This window comes from Saccopteryx bilineata, chromosome 12 (assembly GCF_036850765.1).
Source record: "Saccopteryx bilineata isolate mSacBil1 chromosome 12, mSacBil1_pri_phased_curated, whole genome shotgun sequence".
NCBI lineage: Eukaryota > Metazoa > Chordata > Mammalia > Chiroptera > Emballonuridae > Saccopteryx > Saccopteryx bilineata.
In genome coordinates, this window is record NC_089501.1 from 5,631,845 (window position 1) to 5,651,204 (window position 19,360).

Below are 19,360 nucleotides of genomic sequence, written 5' to 3' on the forward strand. Positions count from 1 at the left end.
TTTTTTTTCATAAAGCTGATGTGCAAAGTAGTATTTAGGAAGCTTGATTTGACAGCCATTTTCATAGTAGATTAAGTGAAATGAGACTTGAACAAGAGACATGAGTTAGGAAAAAATTGCAGTGGTTCAGGCAGAGCGTAATGAAGGCCTGGATTGGGAAGGGGTATCATAGACTAAATAGAAGTGGCCTTGGGTTAAACTGATGAGTTCAGTTTTATAATTTTTCCCTTTCATTTAATTTCTAGCTATGTTGAAACCTTTCAAGAAGGTGTTATTATGAATTTAGAAAGGCAAGTGTATACTTTCCAGAAGGGGTGTTTATGTGTTTCCTGTCCCTTTTTGAGATCAGAGGCCTTTGTGCACATAGCATGTTGTCCAGTTGACATTTTTCCTTGTGTCTTAGATTTTTTAAGACCTATCATGAAAACTTTAAATGAGTAATTGTTTTGAAATTAGTAAGTGGGTGGGTATAATTAACCAATCTTATGTTTTATTGCACCAGGACATTTGGGAGGAGTGGAATCAGAGAACAGCTAGAGAGGCTGGCCTTGAAGAGGGCCCGTGCTGCCTTCTCTGTGGCAAGTGAGGGAAAGGAGAAGCTAGGTGAAGACACAGGAATTTTGAAATGAAGATGAGTGAGATTTTATGTGCTACATTTGAAAATCAGGTTTATTGCTTTTTAATAATTTTCAACCATTGAGTGGTATTATTAACTGCTTGATCATTCACTAAACAATGAGATTTGGCCCTGAATTACTTTTTCTGTTTTAATAAGTAAAATCTACTTGGAAAGAACACAAGGTTTTCACCGCCAAGGACAAAAACAATGTGCTCCCGTTGCTAGAGGCGGTTTCTAAATGGGAGTTTTAAACTGTTTTGTATTGCCAAGAGCTAATTCAGGGCCTGGCATATGTTAAGCACAATAAATGTTTGCTTTTTTAAAGTAGCAAATAGCACCATAGGTTATAATTTCAAAGCTCATTAGTTTAAATGATGAATCTTGTCTCCTAGTTATTAAGCATTTAATAAATTCTGGAAGTCTGCATGATGATAAAAGTAATTACTATTTATTAAACATTTACTACTAGCCAGACACTACTTTTATACACATTACCTAAAGTAGCCCTCCCAACCTAATAAAATTAGTTTCATTAGTAGTACCTATAGCAGGGGTCCCCAAACTTTTTACACATGGGGCCAGTTCACTGTCCCTCAGACCATTGGAGGGCCGCCACATACAGTGCTCCTCTCACTGAGCACCAATGAAAGAGGTACCCCTTCCGGAAGTGCAGTGGGGGGCCAGATAAATGGCCTCAGGGGGCCTGTTGCGGCCCGCGGACCGGGCTGTAGTTTAGGGATGCCTGACCTATAGCATTTTACAGAAAACATGAGGTGATAACAATAGGCTGTATGTCGGTCAAACAGTTCACAATGTTCAAGATTTGCAGTTAGGTGACAAATTTGTATTACTTTTATACTCACTTCATTCCTCAGTGTTATATATTGCTTCACAGTTTAGATAGGCTTTTGGGTGACATACGCTCTCTCAGAGGTGGATAATCTCTGAAGACGATGGAAGGATTAGTTGTACAGTTAATATCCTTTAGTTCAGTGGTTCTCAACCTTTCTAATGCCGTGACCCCACAATACAGTTCCTCATGTTGCGGTGACCCCAAACCAAAAAATAATTTTGGTGGCTACTTCATAACTATAATTTTGCTACAGTTATGATTCGGAATGTAAATACCTGATATGCATTATGTATTTTCCGATGGCTTTAGGCGACCCTGCTGGGGTCGCTCCCACAGGTTGAGAACAGCTGCTTTAGTTGGATATAAGGACAGATCAGGTCTTCCCTTGGCCAGTATCCCCATACCTCGTTACCATTTCTTCAGAAATTCTTAGAAACCACTCCTTAGAGAGGTCTGTTTTGCCTTAAATGCTGCACAATTCAGAAGAGCAGCTGGACCCAATGCTGTTCATTCTTAGGTAGAGCTTTTTGGTATTCTGTAACCCACTCAACAAGACGTACTTAAATGTATATTTAAGGTATAATGATTCTTTTGGTTTGATGTGATAGTCATGAATGCTAAACAACTTTAACTTGATTTCTAAGAGCTGTTGATCTATGGACGACCAGTGTATGTCACTCTAATAGCTAGAAGATCCAGTAAGTTTGCGGGGACCCGTTTTCTCAAGAGAGGTGCAAACTGTGAGGTAAGATGGAAAACCCAGCAGTGTTGCTGTCATTGTGACCTATCAGCTTGCTGACAAGTGAAGTAGAACTTCACAAAGTGGAATGTCTTACTTTTAGACATTATCAAGAGAATAATTGTCCAGAGTATATGAAATTTGTGAGAAATATGACTAATACACAGATGTTCTGAAGAATCAGCTATGTTAGAGTGAGTTATGCAATGCCTTAGGGCAGTGGTTCTCAAAGTGTGCGCCAGGGCGCACTGGTGCGTCCTAGAAGATTTCCAGGTGCACCCTATGGTATTCCAGAGAAATATGTGCCTGTTGGGGACCAAAAAGCCAACAGGGTTTTTTGAGTTTAGATTTTTGGGGGACAGAGGTATGGGGAATTGGCTGTAAGATGACAGTCTGCCCAACCCCCCACCTCACTTGCCTGATTAGGTTGCAAAAGGCTGTTAAGCTGTGGTGCTGGATTGTTTATACTACCCCCCATGTTCTCCAGAAAGACTGGAGGCAAGTTTCTTCTATCCTTTGTTTGGTGTCAAGTTAAGATGATATGTATGGTGGGAGTTTTCTGCCCTCAACACAATTAAGAGTAAAAAAAAAAAGGAATTCCTCAATGTATTGATAAGGAAATGAGAGTTTGCCTTTCAAATATATGCCCAAACATTGAAGAAATCGCTAGGACACATCAGGCTCATGTTTCTCATAAACATAAGAATGAAAAAACAACACATTTGCACCGGGACCTGTCAAATTTACTAAATCTTACAAGAATGTATCTATATATATAAAAAGATAACTTTTTTGTTGTTTTTCTTATTTTTTAACCCGCTTTTTTATGAATTCTAAAAAGCATAACAAAAAATGAAATATAAAAATGTTTTTAATGTCAGAATAAATTTAATTTTGTCATATATATTTTGTTTAATTACTATAAAAGCACGCTTAGCCTTTATATATTTTTCTTTAATATTTTACTTAATTATTATAACATATTTATCAGAAATTTGTATATAGTGTGCCTACAATTATTTGTAGGATTTTAAATGCACCCTGACTTTAAAAAGTTTGAGAACTACTGCCTTAGGGAGTTATGAAATGTCTAATGTTTTGATGGATGAGCTATTTCTATAATATATGAAGAAATGCACATATTTAGTGTAGAGACTAAAATAGAAAAGCACTTTCACCTAAGCAATAGGTAGAGGGGAGCACTTGTTGAAAATGCATCCTTGATAAGAAGAATAAAGACATCAAGGCTTAGGAAATGTTGACCCTTTTCCCTCTCCCTTAGTTTGGCTCAAGGCAGAATCTTTGTTCTTTTCACCATAGGAATAACAACCAAAATTCATTGATTCTGCCATCAGTCATGGAGTCCCCACTGAGCACTCTGTCTCTGTTTGTAGTAGACAACTTGAGTCCTAAGTAGATGTGTGATTTAGTAGATAGATTGAACGAGACATTGTTTTTTTGTTTTTGTTTATTGTCAAAACAAATAATTTAATGATATGAAAGGGGGATGGACTATCCTTCTCCACAGCATAATACCGGCAAATACAAGTAAACAGGAATAGTAAAATTAGAAAATTGCCAATGTACAAACATAAATATGATAACTGACACACATCAGGGATTATTAAGGGATGGTGACATGTATAGAGAGGATTGTTAGAAAAGAGAATCTTCATATACTCTCAAAGAACCACGCATCAAATGAGTAATGGTAGAAAGAAAAAGATGTGTCTTACAATAAACAGACCTGGTAGGTTCCTCCATAACAAAGTAATCAGTGTTAGTATGGTGAAGACACTAGGAAAACTAGTTATCCTTGGTCTCATTGGATCCTGGCTAAAAATAGCAACATTGTCCTGAAAATTCTGTCCACAATGAAAATAATTGTAACTGGTGCTTTAAAAAAATTAGAATTTTGTAGTTATATTACTTACTTTTGAATATTTAAAGGGTAATCCAACAGACAAGGTGTTAATGCCTCTAAAGTTATTTTTTATCATACCCTTATACACTTCTGTAGATTAAAGCCACCTCAAGACGCTCTTTTTTTCTTCTGTCCAACAGACATTTTGTGACTCTCACTCTTGTCCTTTTATTCCTCCTTAGTCTTCAGAATTGAATTTTTATATTCCACTGGTCTTCCTAATTTCCTATAAAATGCCATGTAATTGTTTTTCTTTTCTCTCCCTTTCTGCCATTTGTATCACTTGAGATATTCTCTAATATTTGTATTATTGGCTATTTAATTTCATTTTCCTAGTCTATTCTCTGCTATTTTTAATTGCCTTCCTTTATTGCATTTTAATTGTTTTCCTTTTCTAGTGTACACAGTAAATATTGACTGATATTTATCTCTTTCAAAACATTCAAAGAACAAGAATTATAATTTAATATGTATACTTGAAATTTTTCATTAAAAATTTCTAATAACATAAAATGTCTTTAAATGTACCTTCCTTTTCAGGGCGATGTTGCAAATGAAGTGGAGACTGAACAAATACTCTGTGATGCTTCTGTGATGTCTTTTACTGCAGGGAGTTATTCTTCCTATGTGCAAGTGAGAGGGTCAGTGCCTTTATACTGGTCTCAGGACATTTCAACGATGATGCCAAAACCACCTATTACATGTATGTAGAACAATCTTTTTAATAGTACACATTTAGAGATAATTGATTGTTGTCACAGAAATGTCATAAATGCTTAGTTTTGACAAAGTTTTAGTACTGGAAAGAAGATCATTTAAAAGACAATTCTATTAGCCCTGGCTGGTTTGCTCAGTGGTAGAGCATGGGCCTGGCGTGCAGGAGTCCCAGGTTCGATTCCTGGCCAGGGCACACAGGAGAAGCACCCATCTGCTTCTCCACCCCTCTCCCTCTCCTTTCTCTCTGTCTCTCTCTTTCCCTCCCGCAGCTGAGGCTCCATTGGAGCAAAGATGGCCTGGGCGCTGAGGATGGCTCTGTGGCCTCTGCCTCAGGTGCTAGAATGGCTCTGGATGCAACAGAGCGATGTCCCAGATGGGCAGAGCATCGCCCCCTGGTGGGCATGCCGGGTGGATCCCAGTCGGGCGCATGTGGGAGTCTGTCTGACTGCCTCCCCGTTTCCAGCTTCGGAAAAATGCAAAAAAAACCACAAAAAAACAAAAAACCAATTCTATTATTTTTATGTAATAACTATATATTTTTAATTTTGGCTGCTGGCAAGTTATTTATATTTTACTTCAGAAATGTAAAAATCATTCAAATTCAATAAATATGTGAAGAATGAGTATCTTGACGAGCTCTAGAGGAATCTAGGGATGGGACTGCTGGATCAGGAATCTGGGGATGGGACTGCTGGGTCAGGAATCTGGGGATGGGACTGCTGGGTCAGGAATCTGGGGATGGGACTGCTAGGTCAGGAATCTGGGGATGGGACTGCTGGGTCAGTTGAATTACTCTAGAGGAATCTGGGGATGGGACTGCTGGATCAGTTGAATTATTCTAGAGCAGGGGTCTCAAACTCGCGGCCCACGGGCCGCATGCGGCCCGCCAAACAATTTTGTGCGGCCCGCAGACTAATCCACGAAGTTCAAAATATTTTGGATAAAATTAAGCCTAGGGGCCTACTTGTATTTTTCATTTCTCTAGCATCCTAGCTAGATATTAGCTTAGTTAACAGCAGTTATGATGCGAACTACAGTTTCTGGTCGTTTTGTGACACTGAGTAAACTGCATGTACGATTGTGCTTGTTGTATTGATTTTTTTTTTGTTTTCAACTGCAGTGAGAAAAGTGTTGCGTAACAGTTGCCTTTTGTAGACCTAGTGCGGCCCGCCGAACGGCTGTGATCTTGCTCTGCGGCCCACATGCTAAGTTGAGTTTGAGACCCCTGCTCTAGAGGAATCTGGGGATGGGACTGCTGGATCAGTTGAATTACATTTCTATAAACATCAAGTAACAAAACAAAACTGTATACTTCTATTCTTGCTCTATAGTTTCCATTCTGGTATTATTCGTCTTTTTTTTTCTCCTCAGTGGATCAGGCAGATCCATTTGCACATGTGGCTGCCCTTCACTTTGACCAGATGCTTCAGAGATTTGGCTCCCCCATCATCATCTTGAATTTAGTGAAGGTATGATGCGCTCACCTTTCTGCTTATGAAATTCATCACATTGGGCAACCTTGTCCTCGACACAATTGCTTTACCTTTCCCCACGGAGACTTGTAGACTTAGCATGCTGTGATGGCTCAGAGTGTCTGAGCTATCTGAGCCACTGTCCTTTAACTTCAGATTTCATATGGCCTCTTCCCTGGGTACCTACCTAGGAGTATCAGTGATATGTTTCCAAGGGAAGAGGGTGATGCAGCATGCCACTCTTCTGATTTCCTTGGATGAACTAGATACGGGTAAAATTCTGCTTCAGTGTCCAGGACAGCTTGGAGCGGAAGCGTAGAGATCGAACAGCGACAGCCTAGCCTTGAGGCAGCCGGTTCCCTTGACAATCCAGAAGATCTCCTGGGCAAGTTAATACACAGTAACAGGACACTTTGGCTCAAGAGTGAGGTGGCCAAAGTGGTGGCATGACCCTTAGTTCTGTGCTTCCTTGTCAGAGTACGCTGTCTGGTTACTGTATCTTGTGTGAGAGGCCTAGGATGGAGGACAGGGAGACAAGATATATATTATATCCATACTTGTTACAACCAAATGAATTGAAAGAATCTCAGTATAAAGCCACGAGAGTATTTAAAACGAGGGTTTTGTTTTTGGTGCGGCAGTGGCCAACAGCCCAGTAGTGGAGAGGTTGGTTAATAAATACAACTCAATGTAATCAAAACTCAAGAAATCCTATGTTCATATAGTTCATTGTTTAACAAGTATTTTTGAAGATTTTCTTTGTGCCAAGGCAATGACAGAGCTGTTCCTGCCTCTGCAGAGCTAATGGTTTGATGGAGGAGACTGTGAAGTAATACAGAGGTCCCAAGGCAGGGTCAATGGTGCTGTGACAGCTTACAGGGCAGAGAGGCCTTCCCGGAGGGAGTGATGAGTCAGTGCAGCCTGAAGGAAGAGGCATTAACTAGTTCAGAAAGCCAGAGGATAGTCTTCAGCTCAGAACAGTAGATACAAAGGCCCTGAAACAGGAGGGAGCATGGTGTGTTTGAGGAAGAAAAGGCCTGTGTAGCTAGGGCCCAACAAAGGAGGGCAAGGGAGCCTGCTGTGAGATGAGGCTAAAGAGACAGCTGTGGCAAGACCATGCAGAACCTTGTGGGATGTGCTAATGAGTCTCATCTTTATCCCAAGAGCATCTGATCAGATTTAAATGTTTTGAAAAGATTTTCCTTACCTCCACAGAGAAAACAAAGGCATTGGTTCAAGGCTAAATTCAATGCTAGAGGACCACTTAGGAGGTTATTATGATTATCCAGAAAAGGGGTGATTCTGACTGGTCCTAGGGTGGTGTGGTAGAGAGGTACACGTGGATAGAGGAGGTAGACTCAGTGAAGGGCAGGATTTAAAGTGAGGGAGAATAAACTTCAGTCTGGGTATTTAGGTTTTAGATTTACTCAGGTGGGTAGATGGTGATACCATTTGCTAACATAGGGAACAGTGACTCCGCTACGCGGGAAGATCATGAGTATGGTTTGGATGTGCTGAGGTTTATGTGTGTTTGACCTCTAAAAGGAGATGGCAAATAGGCTAGTTGGAAATGTCTAGGCTGAGACATGTTTTTGTGATTATTCATCTGTGTACAGGTGCTATTTGAGGGCATGGGCGTGGGTGGGATGCCCATGTGAGAGAGCCTTTGGTCCAGTCTTGAGGGCCTCCAGTCTTAATGTCCAGTTAGAGCAGTCTGAGTCTATAAAGGAATCAGAGAAAAAGCAGATGGAAGTAGGAGGAACACCAAATGAGTGCTGTTATGAAAACATGTTTCATGATAAAGGAAGGGTCAACAGTGAAAAATGATGGATCGAGTAGGATGAACAGGGAAGAAACGCTCATGGGTGTCAGCAGCACCGAGGGCACGGACAGACACCGGCTGAGGCGTAGGAGGAAGGTGAGCAGTGGTGGCAGTGAGTAGACACTTCCCCCGCCACCCCGGGGAGTACGTAGTGAAAAATGAAGAGCAGTTCTTATCACTTTTCAAAAAGAGATCATGATGATGTGTTCAGAAGACTGGAAGGATCCGTGTGAGACCCTTGAGGAGAGGTATAAAGCACAGGAAAGAAAAGGAAGGGTCCATGGCATCAGGTACTTAAGAAAGGAGGAGATCCGGAAGCTGGGGGGAGGAGTTATGTTAATGATTGCAGAGATTAGTAAGGGTGCAGGGCTGCATGCATGAACATGTGTTGAAAAGCAAGGGTTTGGAGGAACGTGGCCTGCAAGTGGCCAGGATAAGAGAAGGTGCGAGGAGGGGAAGCCTTGGACAGTGAGGCAGTCAGCTTCCTTTCTTCCTCTGTTATTCTTTGACTTATGTAATTATTGCATCCTACCAGGGATTGACATTGTAAAGTAAATCATTCAGATAGTAAATACATCATTTTCTAGACTTTTGTTCACATTAATTCAGAAGTTTCATTTTCATGTCTCTCTCCTGTCAACTCAGAATAATATATATAAAGCAATAGCTGGATAATATGTAACCTCAGCCTACTATTGAATTGTAGCTATAATATACATAATTAAAAAATTAAAGTTGGCCCTGGCCGGTTGGCTCAGCGGTAGAGCGTCGGCCTAGCGTGCGGAGGACCCGGGTTTGATTCCGGCCAGGGCACACAGGAGAAGCGCCCATTTGCTTCTCCACTCCTCCGCCGCGCTTTCCTCTCTGTCTCTCTCCTCCCCTCCCGCAGCCGAGGCTCCATTGGAGCAGGGATGGCCCGGGCGCTGGGGATGGCTCTGTGGCCTCTGCCTCAGGCGCTAGAGTGGCTCTGGTCGCAACATGGCGACGCCCAGGATGGGCAGAGCATCGCCCCCTGGTGGGCAGAGCGTCGCCCCTGGTGGGCGTGCCGGGTGGATCCCGGTCGGGCGCATGCGGGAGTCTGTCTGACTGTCTCTCCCTGTTTCCAGCTTCAGAAAAATGAAAAAAAAAAAAAAAAAAATTAAAGTAGAACAGCTGTAGTAACAAAGACCACAAACACTTTTCTAGTAAATGTACAGAAAATATAATATTGATAGTATAAAATAATTATTGCTAAAGCACTAAATTATAAGCTATTATTAGAATATAAATATTGACCTACATTGTAGATATTTTTCATGTTTTACAGAGTCCTGATGGTTAGAAGCTATAGTTAAATGGAGATTTGGTCTATGACATTTGAAATAATTCCCTATGAAATACACAGATTCAAAAAAATATCTGATACATGTGATTTTGTTAAGTGTTCTTGCCCAGCTTTCTCAAAAGTACATTTAAAAACAATATTTAAAGGCTAGTCTATTCTTCCATTGTCATAAAGGTCCTGGCAATAACTAGAGATTAACTAAAAATAGTTTGGAGATTAAGTGGCTATTTTGAGGAATAGAAAGAAAATTTTTGTTGTTTTTGTCACTAGTTCTTTTATTCATAGGATAAAAGAGGATGTTTATTTAGGTCACTTGGAAGATGTCCTTATTATGATTAAGGAGTCAAAGAATGTGTGTATGTGTAGGATGATACCAACGGATAGTTACTGTTTATTCAGCCTCCATATGATGTTACTAAATAAAGAAGTACCTTTCTTGATTTCTTTTCTCTTTTACTCTGTGTTGTGAACTCCCCACTCTCTATCCCCTATACCTCCACTCTGGAAATTTGTGGCGCTGGTTGACAGACATTTTGCCTCCAGTGCCATTTTGGGGGATCCATAGCAAGTCAGCCTGGGACCAGGCATAACTGTGCATCAGAGGTTTTTAGTCTGGGGACCATGATGGCCATTGGGGAATGGGGGTTTCTGAAGGGTTTAAAATAATACTCAAAATCACATGTATATGTGAAGTTTGCATTTGATTGTTTTTTTTAAATTTTTTTATTAATAAATAAATTTTTATTAATTTTAATGGGGTGACATCAATAAATCAGGGTACATATATTCAAAGAAAACATGTCCAGGTTATCTTGTCGTTCAATTATGTTGCATACCCATCACCCAAAGTCAGATTGTCCTCCGTCACCTTCTATCTAGTTTTCTTTGTGCCTCTCCCCCTCTCCCTCCTTCCCTCCCCCCACCCCCCGTAACCACCACACTCTTGTCCATGTCTCTTAGTCTTGTTTTATGTCCCACCAATGTATGGAATCCTGCAGTTCTTGTTTTTTTCTGACTTACTTATTTCACTCCGTATAATGTTATCAAGATCCCACCATTTTGTTGTAAGTGATCCGATGTCATCATTTCTTATGGCTGAATAGTATAACATAGTGTATATGTGCCACATCTTCTTTATCCAGTCTTCTTTTTTTCTTTTCTTTTCTTCTTCTTTTTTTTTTTTTTTTTGTATTTTTCTGAAGCTGGAAACAGGGAGAGACAGTCAGACAGACTCCCGCATGCACCCAACCGGGATCCACCCGGCACGCCCACCAGGGGGCGACGCTCTGCCCACCAGGGGGTGATGCTCTGCCCCTCCGGGGCGTCACTCTGCCGCAACCAGAGCCACTCCAGCGCCTGGGGCAGAGGCCAAGGAGCCATCCCCAACACCCGGGCCATCTTTGCTCCAATGGAGCCTCGCTGCGGGAGGGGAAGAGAGAGACAGAGAGGAAGGAGGGGGTGGGGGTGGAGAAGCAAATGGGCGCTTCTCCTAAGTGCCCTGGCCAGGAATCGAACCCGGGTCCCCCGCACGCCAGGCTGACGCTCCACGGCTGAGCCAACCAGCCAGGGCCCTTTTTTTTTTTTTTTTTTTTTTTTTACAGTGATTAAAGCCTTTAAGCAAACTCTTGGCCAATACAGCAAGAATCCATAAAAGAGTAGTGTCCTTAACATGTTCACCAAGTCCAAGTTGGCCCCAACACCATGCCAAATCCCTGAAAAATGCAACCCAACCCCAGTTCAGTCTGTTAGGAGCTGTCACAAGGAGCAGGAGTCCAGGAAAAGTCCACATCCAGGAAAAGTGCGCATGGCACTGGAATTGTTGTCACAATTCTATACTTTGCAGCTCACATCCAAGTCCCAGTGACCGCTGCTTCTAGCTGGTAATGATTCAGGTAGATGCATTTGATTGTTAAAGGGATCTGTGACCCTAAAGAGGTTGACTAAGCAACCTACTAACACTAATCTGTCAACAGACAACACATCAAGTAGATTCTTTACATAGAGATGATCAAAGGTTGATTGAATGATCTTTTCTCTCCATCTAAGATGTCAGATTTGATATAAGAATTTCAAAAAGTGTTTGTTTCCCTAGTTGGTTTAAAGTGCTTTTGAACAATCTTCTAGAGATATAATTTGATTTTCTCAGATGTAAAAATAAGCTAAATATATGTTTATCCTAAACTGATATAACACTATTTTAAATCAACTCTTCTAATTTCTCTATTTGATTTATTTAGCTGTACAAAATAGATACCTTTTTTTGTTTCCACAGTGGTTATCTAATTAAATTTATGACAACTGAAGGATAATCACCTTGACTGAAAACAGCGGGGGCTGTTTGGATGCCAGGGGTTGTGCCTCAGTGACCAGTGTCACTGCTGCTGTGTTAACTGGATTTTTGTTGTTGTTTGTTTCTGAGTGAAAACCTATCAGGACAACAACAGCAAATGTTCATTTTTATTAATACTACCCGTGTTCCAAGTGTTAATTATCATGCTTTTCATGTTTTCTCTCATTTAAACCTCACATTAATGCTATTTGTTAATCCATGTGATAGATGAAAAGATGGAGGCCTCAGAAAGTTGAAAACCTTGCCCTGGGCCGCATGGCTAGCGAGAGCAGAGCTTGCATTCGGAGGAGAGGCAGAGTAATGTCTAAGGAGGTGCAGCCAGCGAGCAGGCAGGAAGTAAGGGGTAGTGCCGTGAACGCCCTCAGTTTCAGTTCACTCAGCCATGGTGTCAGAAGGGAAAAGTATCTGCCTTGGCTACCTCACAGGGTATTTTGTGAGAGTCAAATGTGAAAACATTTAAAGGCTGCCAAGCTATGCTACTTTGGGGACCATCCATCCAGAGCCAGTTGATTTGTCTGGTCCTTAGCTGGCTGGGGTTGGGGGTTCCCTTCTTCTGGTCCTTGGAGATTCTCACCTGCCAAAGTGGGGTGTGGAGTGTGTAAGCCAAGCCCACGGAGGGTGAGCTAGGTTTCTTGGGGCTACAGGAAGTTCCTAGGGAGAAATCTGATCTCCTTGAGTTTTTAGCACTCATTATCTGTTGCTTTAATTCAGTGAAGTATTTATTTGTTTGCATTTCTATTATTTTAATTTTCATAGGTAGGTTTCATTTTAGTATACTTAAGACAAGCTTTTTTTTTTTTGTCTTGTCTTGGCTAAAAATAAACATGTTAAATGTCTGTTCCTCTGATTTAAAGTGATTAAGACACTGAGAATGTTTAATTTTTGATAAAGGAACGTGAGAAAAGAAAGCATGAGAGAATTCTGAGTGAAGAGCTTGTAGCTGCTGTGACATACCTCAACCAGTTTCTGCCTCCTGAACACACTATTATTTACATTCCTTGGGACATGGCCAAGTACACCAAGAGGTGAGTGGATATGAATGTCTGGTTGTAGTCTTTTCCTTTTCTTGTGATGTAAGGTAGTAGAAAGCTGATCTCTATGGGAAAGGAAATGTTACTCTTTTCATTTCTTCTATGAACCTGCTGAGGGGGTGTTGAGTGCTTGAATTAATAGACCACTTTTTTTTGCCCACTTTTTATACCACCTGCAAATTCTCTTTGAAGTAGCTAGTCATTTCAGAACATCTCTATTCCACTCCTTTTCCTTAAAGGCATCGTTTCACTTTTTTCTATTTTATTCTCTCTGTTTAGTCACTTTCTCTGACGCCTCCTTCAGATGATCTCACCTGAGGCTGAACCTGCAGTAACTGCCGCTTGTGCATGTTGGTAGTAAATCCAAACTCCTAGATATAATGTTAAAGCCCTGTCACCTGGTTGCTTCCAGAATGTGATGACCTTTTTATTCCCAGGGCTGTTCTTTTTCTGAAAAACTGAACTTCCTTCTCTGTCCCCAGTGTGGCAGCCAAGACCCCATTCCCGAGTCTTTGTTCCTGTTCTCCCCCCCACCCCGCACCCCTCCCTTCACTTCTCCCCAAGGTGCTTTCTCATCTCTTTTACTTGTAACGATCTGATTCAGAACATCTCCGAGGAACTTTCTTTAATTAACCTTGCATTGTCTTTTTAAGCATTTGCTAGGCATCATACAAACAGTAGGTTTATTTTGAGGTCTTTTAAAAAAATGTTACTATATTATTTTTGCACTTAACTTGTTATAGCTTTTTCTAAATCATTTTATGTAGTTAGATAAGCACATACACTTTCCTGGAGTATAATAAGCCTGATTACAGGTTGGTGCCATTCATATGAATTAATTTTCCAGTGTTTCCTTCACCTGTTACCTGCACTATGTATTGTGCTCTTTTTTTTTTTGTATTTTTCTGAAGTTGGATACGGGGAGGCAGTCAGACAGACTCCTGCATGTGCCCGGCCCGGATCCACCCAGCATGCCCACTAGGGGGCGATGCTCTGCCCATCTGGGGCGTCACTCTGCCGCAATCAGAGCCATTGTAGCACCTGAGGCAGAGGCCATAGAGCCATCCTCAGCGCCCGGGCCAACTTTGCTCCAATGGAGCCTTGGCTGCAGGAGGGGAAGAGAGAGACAGAGAGGAAGGAGAGGGGGAGGGGTGGAGAAGCAGATGGGCGCTTCTCCTGTGTGCTCTGGCTGGGAATCAAACCCGAGACTCCTGCACGCCAGGCCGACGCTCTACCACTGAGCCAACCGGCCAGGGCTGTATTGTGCTCTTTTCACAGTCATTTTATGAATGCATATTGACTTGACTGACTTGACTGTTGAGGAGTGAGAGGCTCTGGGAAAAGCTCTTGCTGGATGCAGTGTGCCAAACTTAAGGCTTGCCAATAGTTGATATTAAGTTACAGGCCCTTCATGTTTCTTTGTACATCTTGTTAGTTATTGGATATACATTATATTCTAGAAATTACTATAATGTCCTATTGAGTACATACCAGGGGTTTTGAAAATTAAATCCCTGAATATCATTTTTATAGACTTTGCTTTAGATATAAGAATACTATGTATTAAAACTTGGGTTCATCTCACTTTTCTCATTCTTCCTCCTCTCCTCAGCAAGCTGTGTAATGTTCTTGATCGACTGAATGTGATCGCAGAGAGTGTGGTGAAGAAAACAGGTTTCTTTGTAAACCGTCCCGATTCCTACTGTAGCATTTTGCGGCCAGATGAAAAGTATGTATGGCGTTTTAAAAGTTAAACTAAATCAAAGAATTTTTCTCTATGGATAAAAATACTCTTAAGAGCAGGAAGAAGGATGAATGTATACCTTTGGGGAGACAGGCAGCTCATGTGACTGTAATAAGCAATCACTGTGGGCATCAGATTCTCAGGTGGTTACATACCATATGGTGGAAGTCATGGAGTCTTTATATCTTGCTGCGTGGAACAAACATTACATAAAATATTTCTGTAGCCTGACTGGGCGGTGGCGCAATGGATAGAGCGTCGGACTGGGATACCGAGGACCCAGGTTTGAGATCCCAAGGTCGCCAGCTTGAGCGCGGGCTCATCTGGTTTGAGCAAAGCTCACCAGCTTGGACCTAAGGTCGCTGGCTTGAGCAAGGGGTTACTCGGTCTGCTGAAGGCCCGCGGTCAAGGCACATATGAGAGGCAGTCAATGAACAACTAAGGTGTCGCAATGCGCAATGAAAAACTAATGATTGATGCTTCTCATCTCTCCGTTCCTGTCTGTCTGTCCCTGTCTATCCCTCTCTCTGACTCTCTCTCTCTGTCTCTGTAAAAAATAAAAAAATTAAAAAAAATTAAAAAAAATATTTCTGTAAAGTAAAATTTTATGCAGTGGATTCTATTTTTCAGTATTAAATAGGAGTAGGAAAATCTTTTTCTTGTGGAATATACTAACATTTTTATGAAAATAGTATTTATCATTGTACTGTAGTTATCGTCTCACAGTTCTTTCTTCATTACCATTATGTGCCAGAATGCTTTGTGAGCTTCTTCAGATCAAGGATCCATGTTTTATTTACCTTTTAAGCAACCGATATTATATATTTTCAGCACTTTATTTTCAATTAGCCAAGTTAATTATAACAGTTTTAAAAAAAGTACAAAAACAACCAACTAACAGTGTGTATGTCTTTAGAGGTAATCCTACTCTAGAGGTAACAGTTTGAATTTTCTGGCACCTGTAATGGGGAGTTTCCAAGAGCACACCTAGGCACACTGGCTCTTTAGGAGAACTCAGAAGACTCAGTGTATTATACCCATGGATTTATTATGGTCAAAGGCTACAGAGCAAAATCAGCAACGGGAAAAAGAACCTGGGGCCAAGTCCAAAGGAAATGAGACGCAAGCTCCTGGAGTCCTTTCCAAGTGGAGTCGCACAGAACATGCTTAATTCCCCCAGCAGCTTGCTGTGACAGCATGTGTGAAATGTTGCCAACCAGGACAGATTATTAGAGACTCAGTGCCAGTCTGGTCCTGTAGGCAGTCTGCTTGGCCTGTACCGCAATCCCAATCTCCCAGAAGGAAGGGATATTCAGCGAAACCAGATTGTTTCTACAAACAGTTTAGACCCAGTGAGCCACTCTTGTCTGTTCTGAGATAGTGAAACCCAAGTTCTCAGGTGCCAACCAGTGGATAGCAGTCAGACCTGCTATGTTAACTCTTTTTTTGTACTGCATCTTCTTTTAAATAATGAAAAGAGCACTTCGAACGTATTCCCATGCAGTCATTAGCACATGAAGAAGACCATAAGTAGGAAGGGAAAGAGTAAGGAAATCTGCAGAAACAACCAAAGGGATGTAAGGAAGCTCCGTGAGGAAAAGCTGGGGGAGGCGGAGAACCCTGTCACAGAGGGGAGAAGGATAAGGCTTGGATGATTTTATTGGCAAGGTGCCCTGCAATTATTACTCATTTCCATAGAAACCAAGCAAGGATTCAGCTTAAGTTAAATCAAGAGAGGCTTTGGTTGAGCGTGGGTGACAATGCCAGAGTAGTGTAGGGCCCTGGGACAAGTTCAGATGCTCCTGTCCTGAGCTCTCAGAGGGCAGCGTGATAGCTTTCCACCTTGGTATTTGCATATTAACTTACCCAAAAGAATGGAAGTAATAGAAGCATCTGATTATGGTGGTACATTTATCTCTATTCATTTTATTCTCAATAAAGATCTAGTACCAAAAATGAATACAGATTCTGTTATTAAAATTTCTTTAAAAGCATGTGTTTTTAAACAGGTGGAATGAACTCGGAGGATGTGTGATTCCCACTGGTCGCCTGCAGGTATAGACAGCATTATGTTAATAATGAGTAGAATCTGTATCCACAGTAGATGTTGTTTTTCTAAAGTCATCCAATGAGAGACATACTTCTTATTTAAGATAGAATTATTAATCCTTTGGGAGTAAATTTCAAAAGCCTTACTGCTGCTGTTTAGCTCCTACAGAGGATGTGCAACTAAACTAATAATGGCCCATAGATTTTTTCCATATATTATAAATTTTATTATTGGAAACAGAAACATAAACAGAAATGTGAAATGAATAGGTTAGAATGACTTTGGAAAATTATCCAATATGATAAATATATATACTAATTATGCTTACAGAGTGATATGGCCTCAACCACTGAATATTTGATTTATTACAGTAAAGGAGACATATCAGAAAAAAGGCACATATTTTACTGATTGTTCATGTGGAAAATATTACTTAAATGTTTTATCTTGTTAACCTAGAGAAGGAAATTCAGATATAGACAAGAAGGTATAATGTTACTGTTGCAACAATAAGTCAGCAGCAGCTATGACCTTTCATAATTTAAGAAGTGTTCATCATTATTTGTTTAGGAGTAATACCCTGCCTACACCTTTTTCTTCTACTGCTTAAAGAAAAGAAATTTAAGTAGGATGGAAGTCATTTTGGTGACTGAATAATGATTAAAAGTCTTAAGGTATTTATTTCCCTTTAGACTGGTGTTCTTCGAACCAACTGTGTGGACTGTTTAGATCGCACCAACACAGCGCAGTTCATGGTGGGAAAATGTGCTCTGGCTTATCAGCTGTATTCCTTGGGATTGATTGACAAGCCCAACCTGCAGTTTGACACAGATGCAGTCAGGTAAGCCTTATTTTCTGGTTTTTGAATGCTGGTAACGACAGAAAACAAACCTGATTAATATGAAGGACTTTTCTGAACTCATTTGCACTTTTAGCTTCTCAAAAATTATGTTACTAATTCTTCAGGTTTAATTCTATAATCAATATTTCTGTTAAATACTTCTGTATTATTGCTATGATTTTTTATGTTATCAATAAACCCTTTTTTTAAATATAATTTTTATTTATTTTAGAGAGGGGGAGAGAGACAGACAGACAGAGAGAGGGGGGGAGAAAAGAGTGGGGGGAAGGAGCAGGAAGCATCAACTCCCATATGTGCCTTGACCAGGCAGGCCAGGGGTTTCAAACTGGTGACCTCAGTGCTCCAGGTCAACGCTTTATCCATTGTGCCACCATAGGTCAGGCTTACACTGTTTTTTTATAGACTAATCCAAAGTACTTTAAATAAATTTAAACTAGTGGGTTTTTAAAAAAACTAAACAAATCCAGCCTCATTAGGAAAAAAATAATAATGTGTCTTTATGCATTTTGAATTAAAAATAGAAGACGTATAAAAGATTGATTCTTCATTAAGGATTTGTTTCTTCACTGTTTCTTGAAAATATAGTGATAGCTGTTATTGGTCATTTGAGATGGTCAGAAAAGCTGCCAAGGGAAGTGATTGGCTTATAACTAGCCACATCCACAGATATCACTGCACTGAAAGCCTTTAACAGGCATTGAAGAAACAGAGGTTTCAAACATGTTTTTTCAGGAGAGAATATGGTTTGTCTGTGAGCAGAGCATGCCCTTCTTTTCAAAAGGCAATTCAGAGAGAACAGAAAATGGCTCCATGGGAGACACATTGATCTGGCAGGCTGCAGACAGACGTCTTCAGTGAGGTCGGAGCCAGCCTGGTCTGTCCCAGGGTTATGTTGTTGGTGCCCCTGCTTCCTGTTTAGTGTTTTCTGTGACTTAGTTGCTCATTAGACTATTACTATAGAATGTAAAATATTTTGCATTTGTATTGATCTTTAAGATGTTTAAGAGTCTACTTGAAAGGAATAGTTCAGAGAATTTATAAAGTAAAAGTCTTGTTTTGAGTCTGTGGCTAAGAGAATAACATGTAATACTTTTTTTCCTAAAATTCCTGAATGTTTGTATTACTTTTGTTTAGGTTATTTGAGGAACTTTATGAAGATCATGGAGACACCCTGTCCCTTCAGTATGGTGGTTCTCAACTTGTTCATCGTGTAAAAACCTACAGAAAGATAGCGCCGTGGACCCAGCACTCCAAAGATATCATGCAGACCCTGTCTAGATATTACAGCAATGCTTTTTCAGGTAATTCTGGAGTATTAGGCATTTCTAAGACTTATGTCAATGTGCATTTTTCTTCTTATAAACATACTATTTTAAAGCTATCTGGCTAAGTAGAATTCAAAATTAAATGTTTAAAAAGGTGAAATAAAATAGAATCTGTCACTTAGAAGGTGCTCAATAAACCTTTGTTCAGTAAATGCGTGAATAAACTTTGTATTTTAAATGGGTCATGTTTGCATTTTGCTACCAATAATTAGAACTTTTACATAATGCAATATACTTTGATTCCTTGGTTACTGTCTTGATGTTTCAGCTTGCAATATATAGATAAAAAATGTTTGAGGGTGTTGAGTCATTATTTTTTAAACAGGGTTCATAGTCTTGACAATTGTCTAAGAATGTAAATATCACTGATTTTTTTAAATGTCAGCTAGAAATGAATGGTCAGTAACATTAAGTTATATTCTTATTTCATGACTTGTGAATACTAAAAGTAACAGGTGGTTAAAATGGCACTTTTCCTACCTCCAATCTGTTAGAATTTCTAAAGTGATAGATATCACAGACCAAAGT

General features: G+C 40.3%; 1 protein-coding gene across 4 annotated transcripts in view; it reads left to right on the forward strand.

The window, feature by feature from the left end:
* FIG4 (FIG4 phosphoinositide 5-phosphatase) overlaps window positions 1–19,360 on the forward strand; it is a 137,393-nt gene that overhangs the window by 45,946 nt on the left and 72,087 nt on the right. For all 4 annotated transcript variants that reach the window (XM_066247846.1, XM_066247847.1, XM_066247849.1 and 1 more), the window contains 8 exons: window positions 2,117–2,217; window positions 4,676–4,838; window positions 6,224–6,321; window positions 12,712–12,845; window positions 14,464–14,580; window positions 16,605–16,650; window positions 17,338–17,486; window positions 18,642–18,808. In XM_066247846.1, the coding sequence (XP_066103943.1) occupies window positions 2,117–2,217; window positions 4,676–4,838; window positions 6,224–6,321; window positions 12,712–12,845; window positions 14,464–14,580; window positions 16,605–16,650; window positions 17,338–17,486; window positions 18,642–18,808 (975 nt within the window). The remainder of the gene's footprint in view (window positions 1–2,116; window positions 2,218–4,675; window positions 4,839–6,223; window positions 6,322–12,711; window positions 12,846–14,463; window positions 14,581–16,604; window positions 16,651–17,337; window positions 17,487–18,641; window positions 18,809–19,360) is intronic.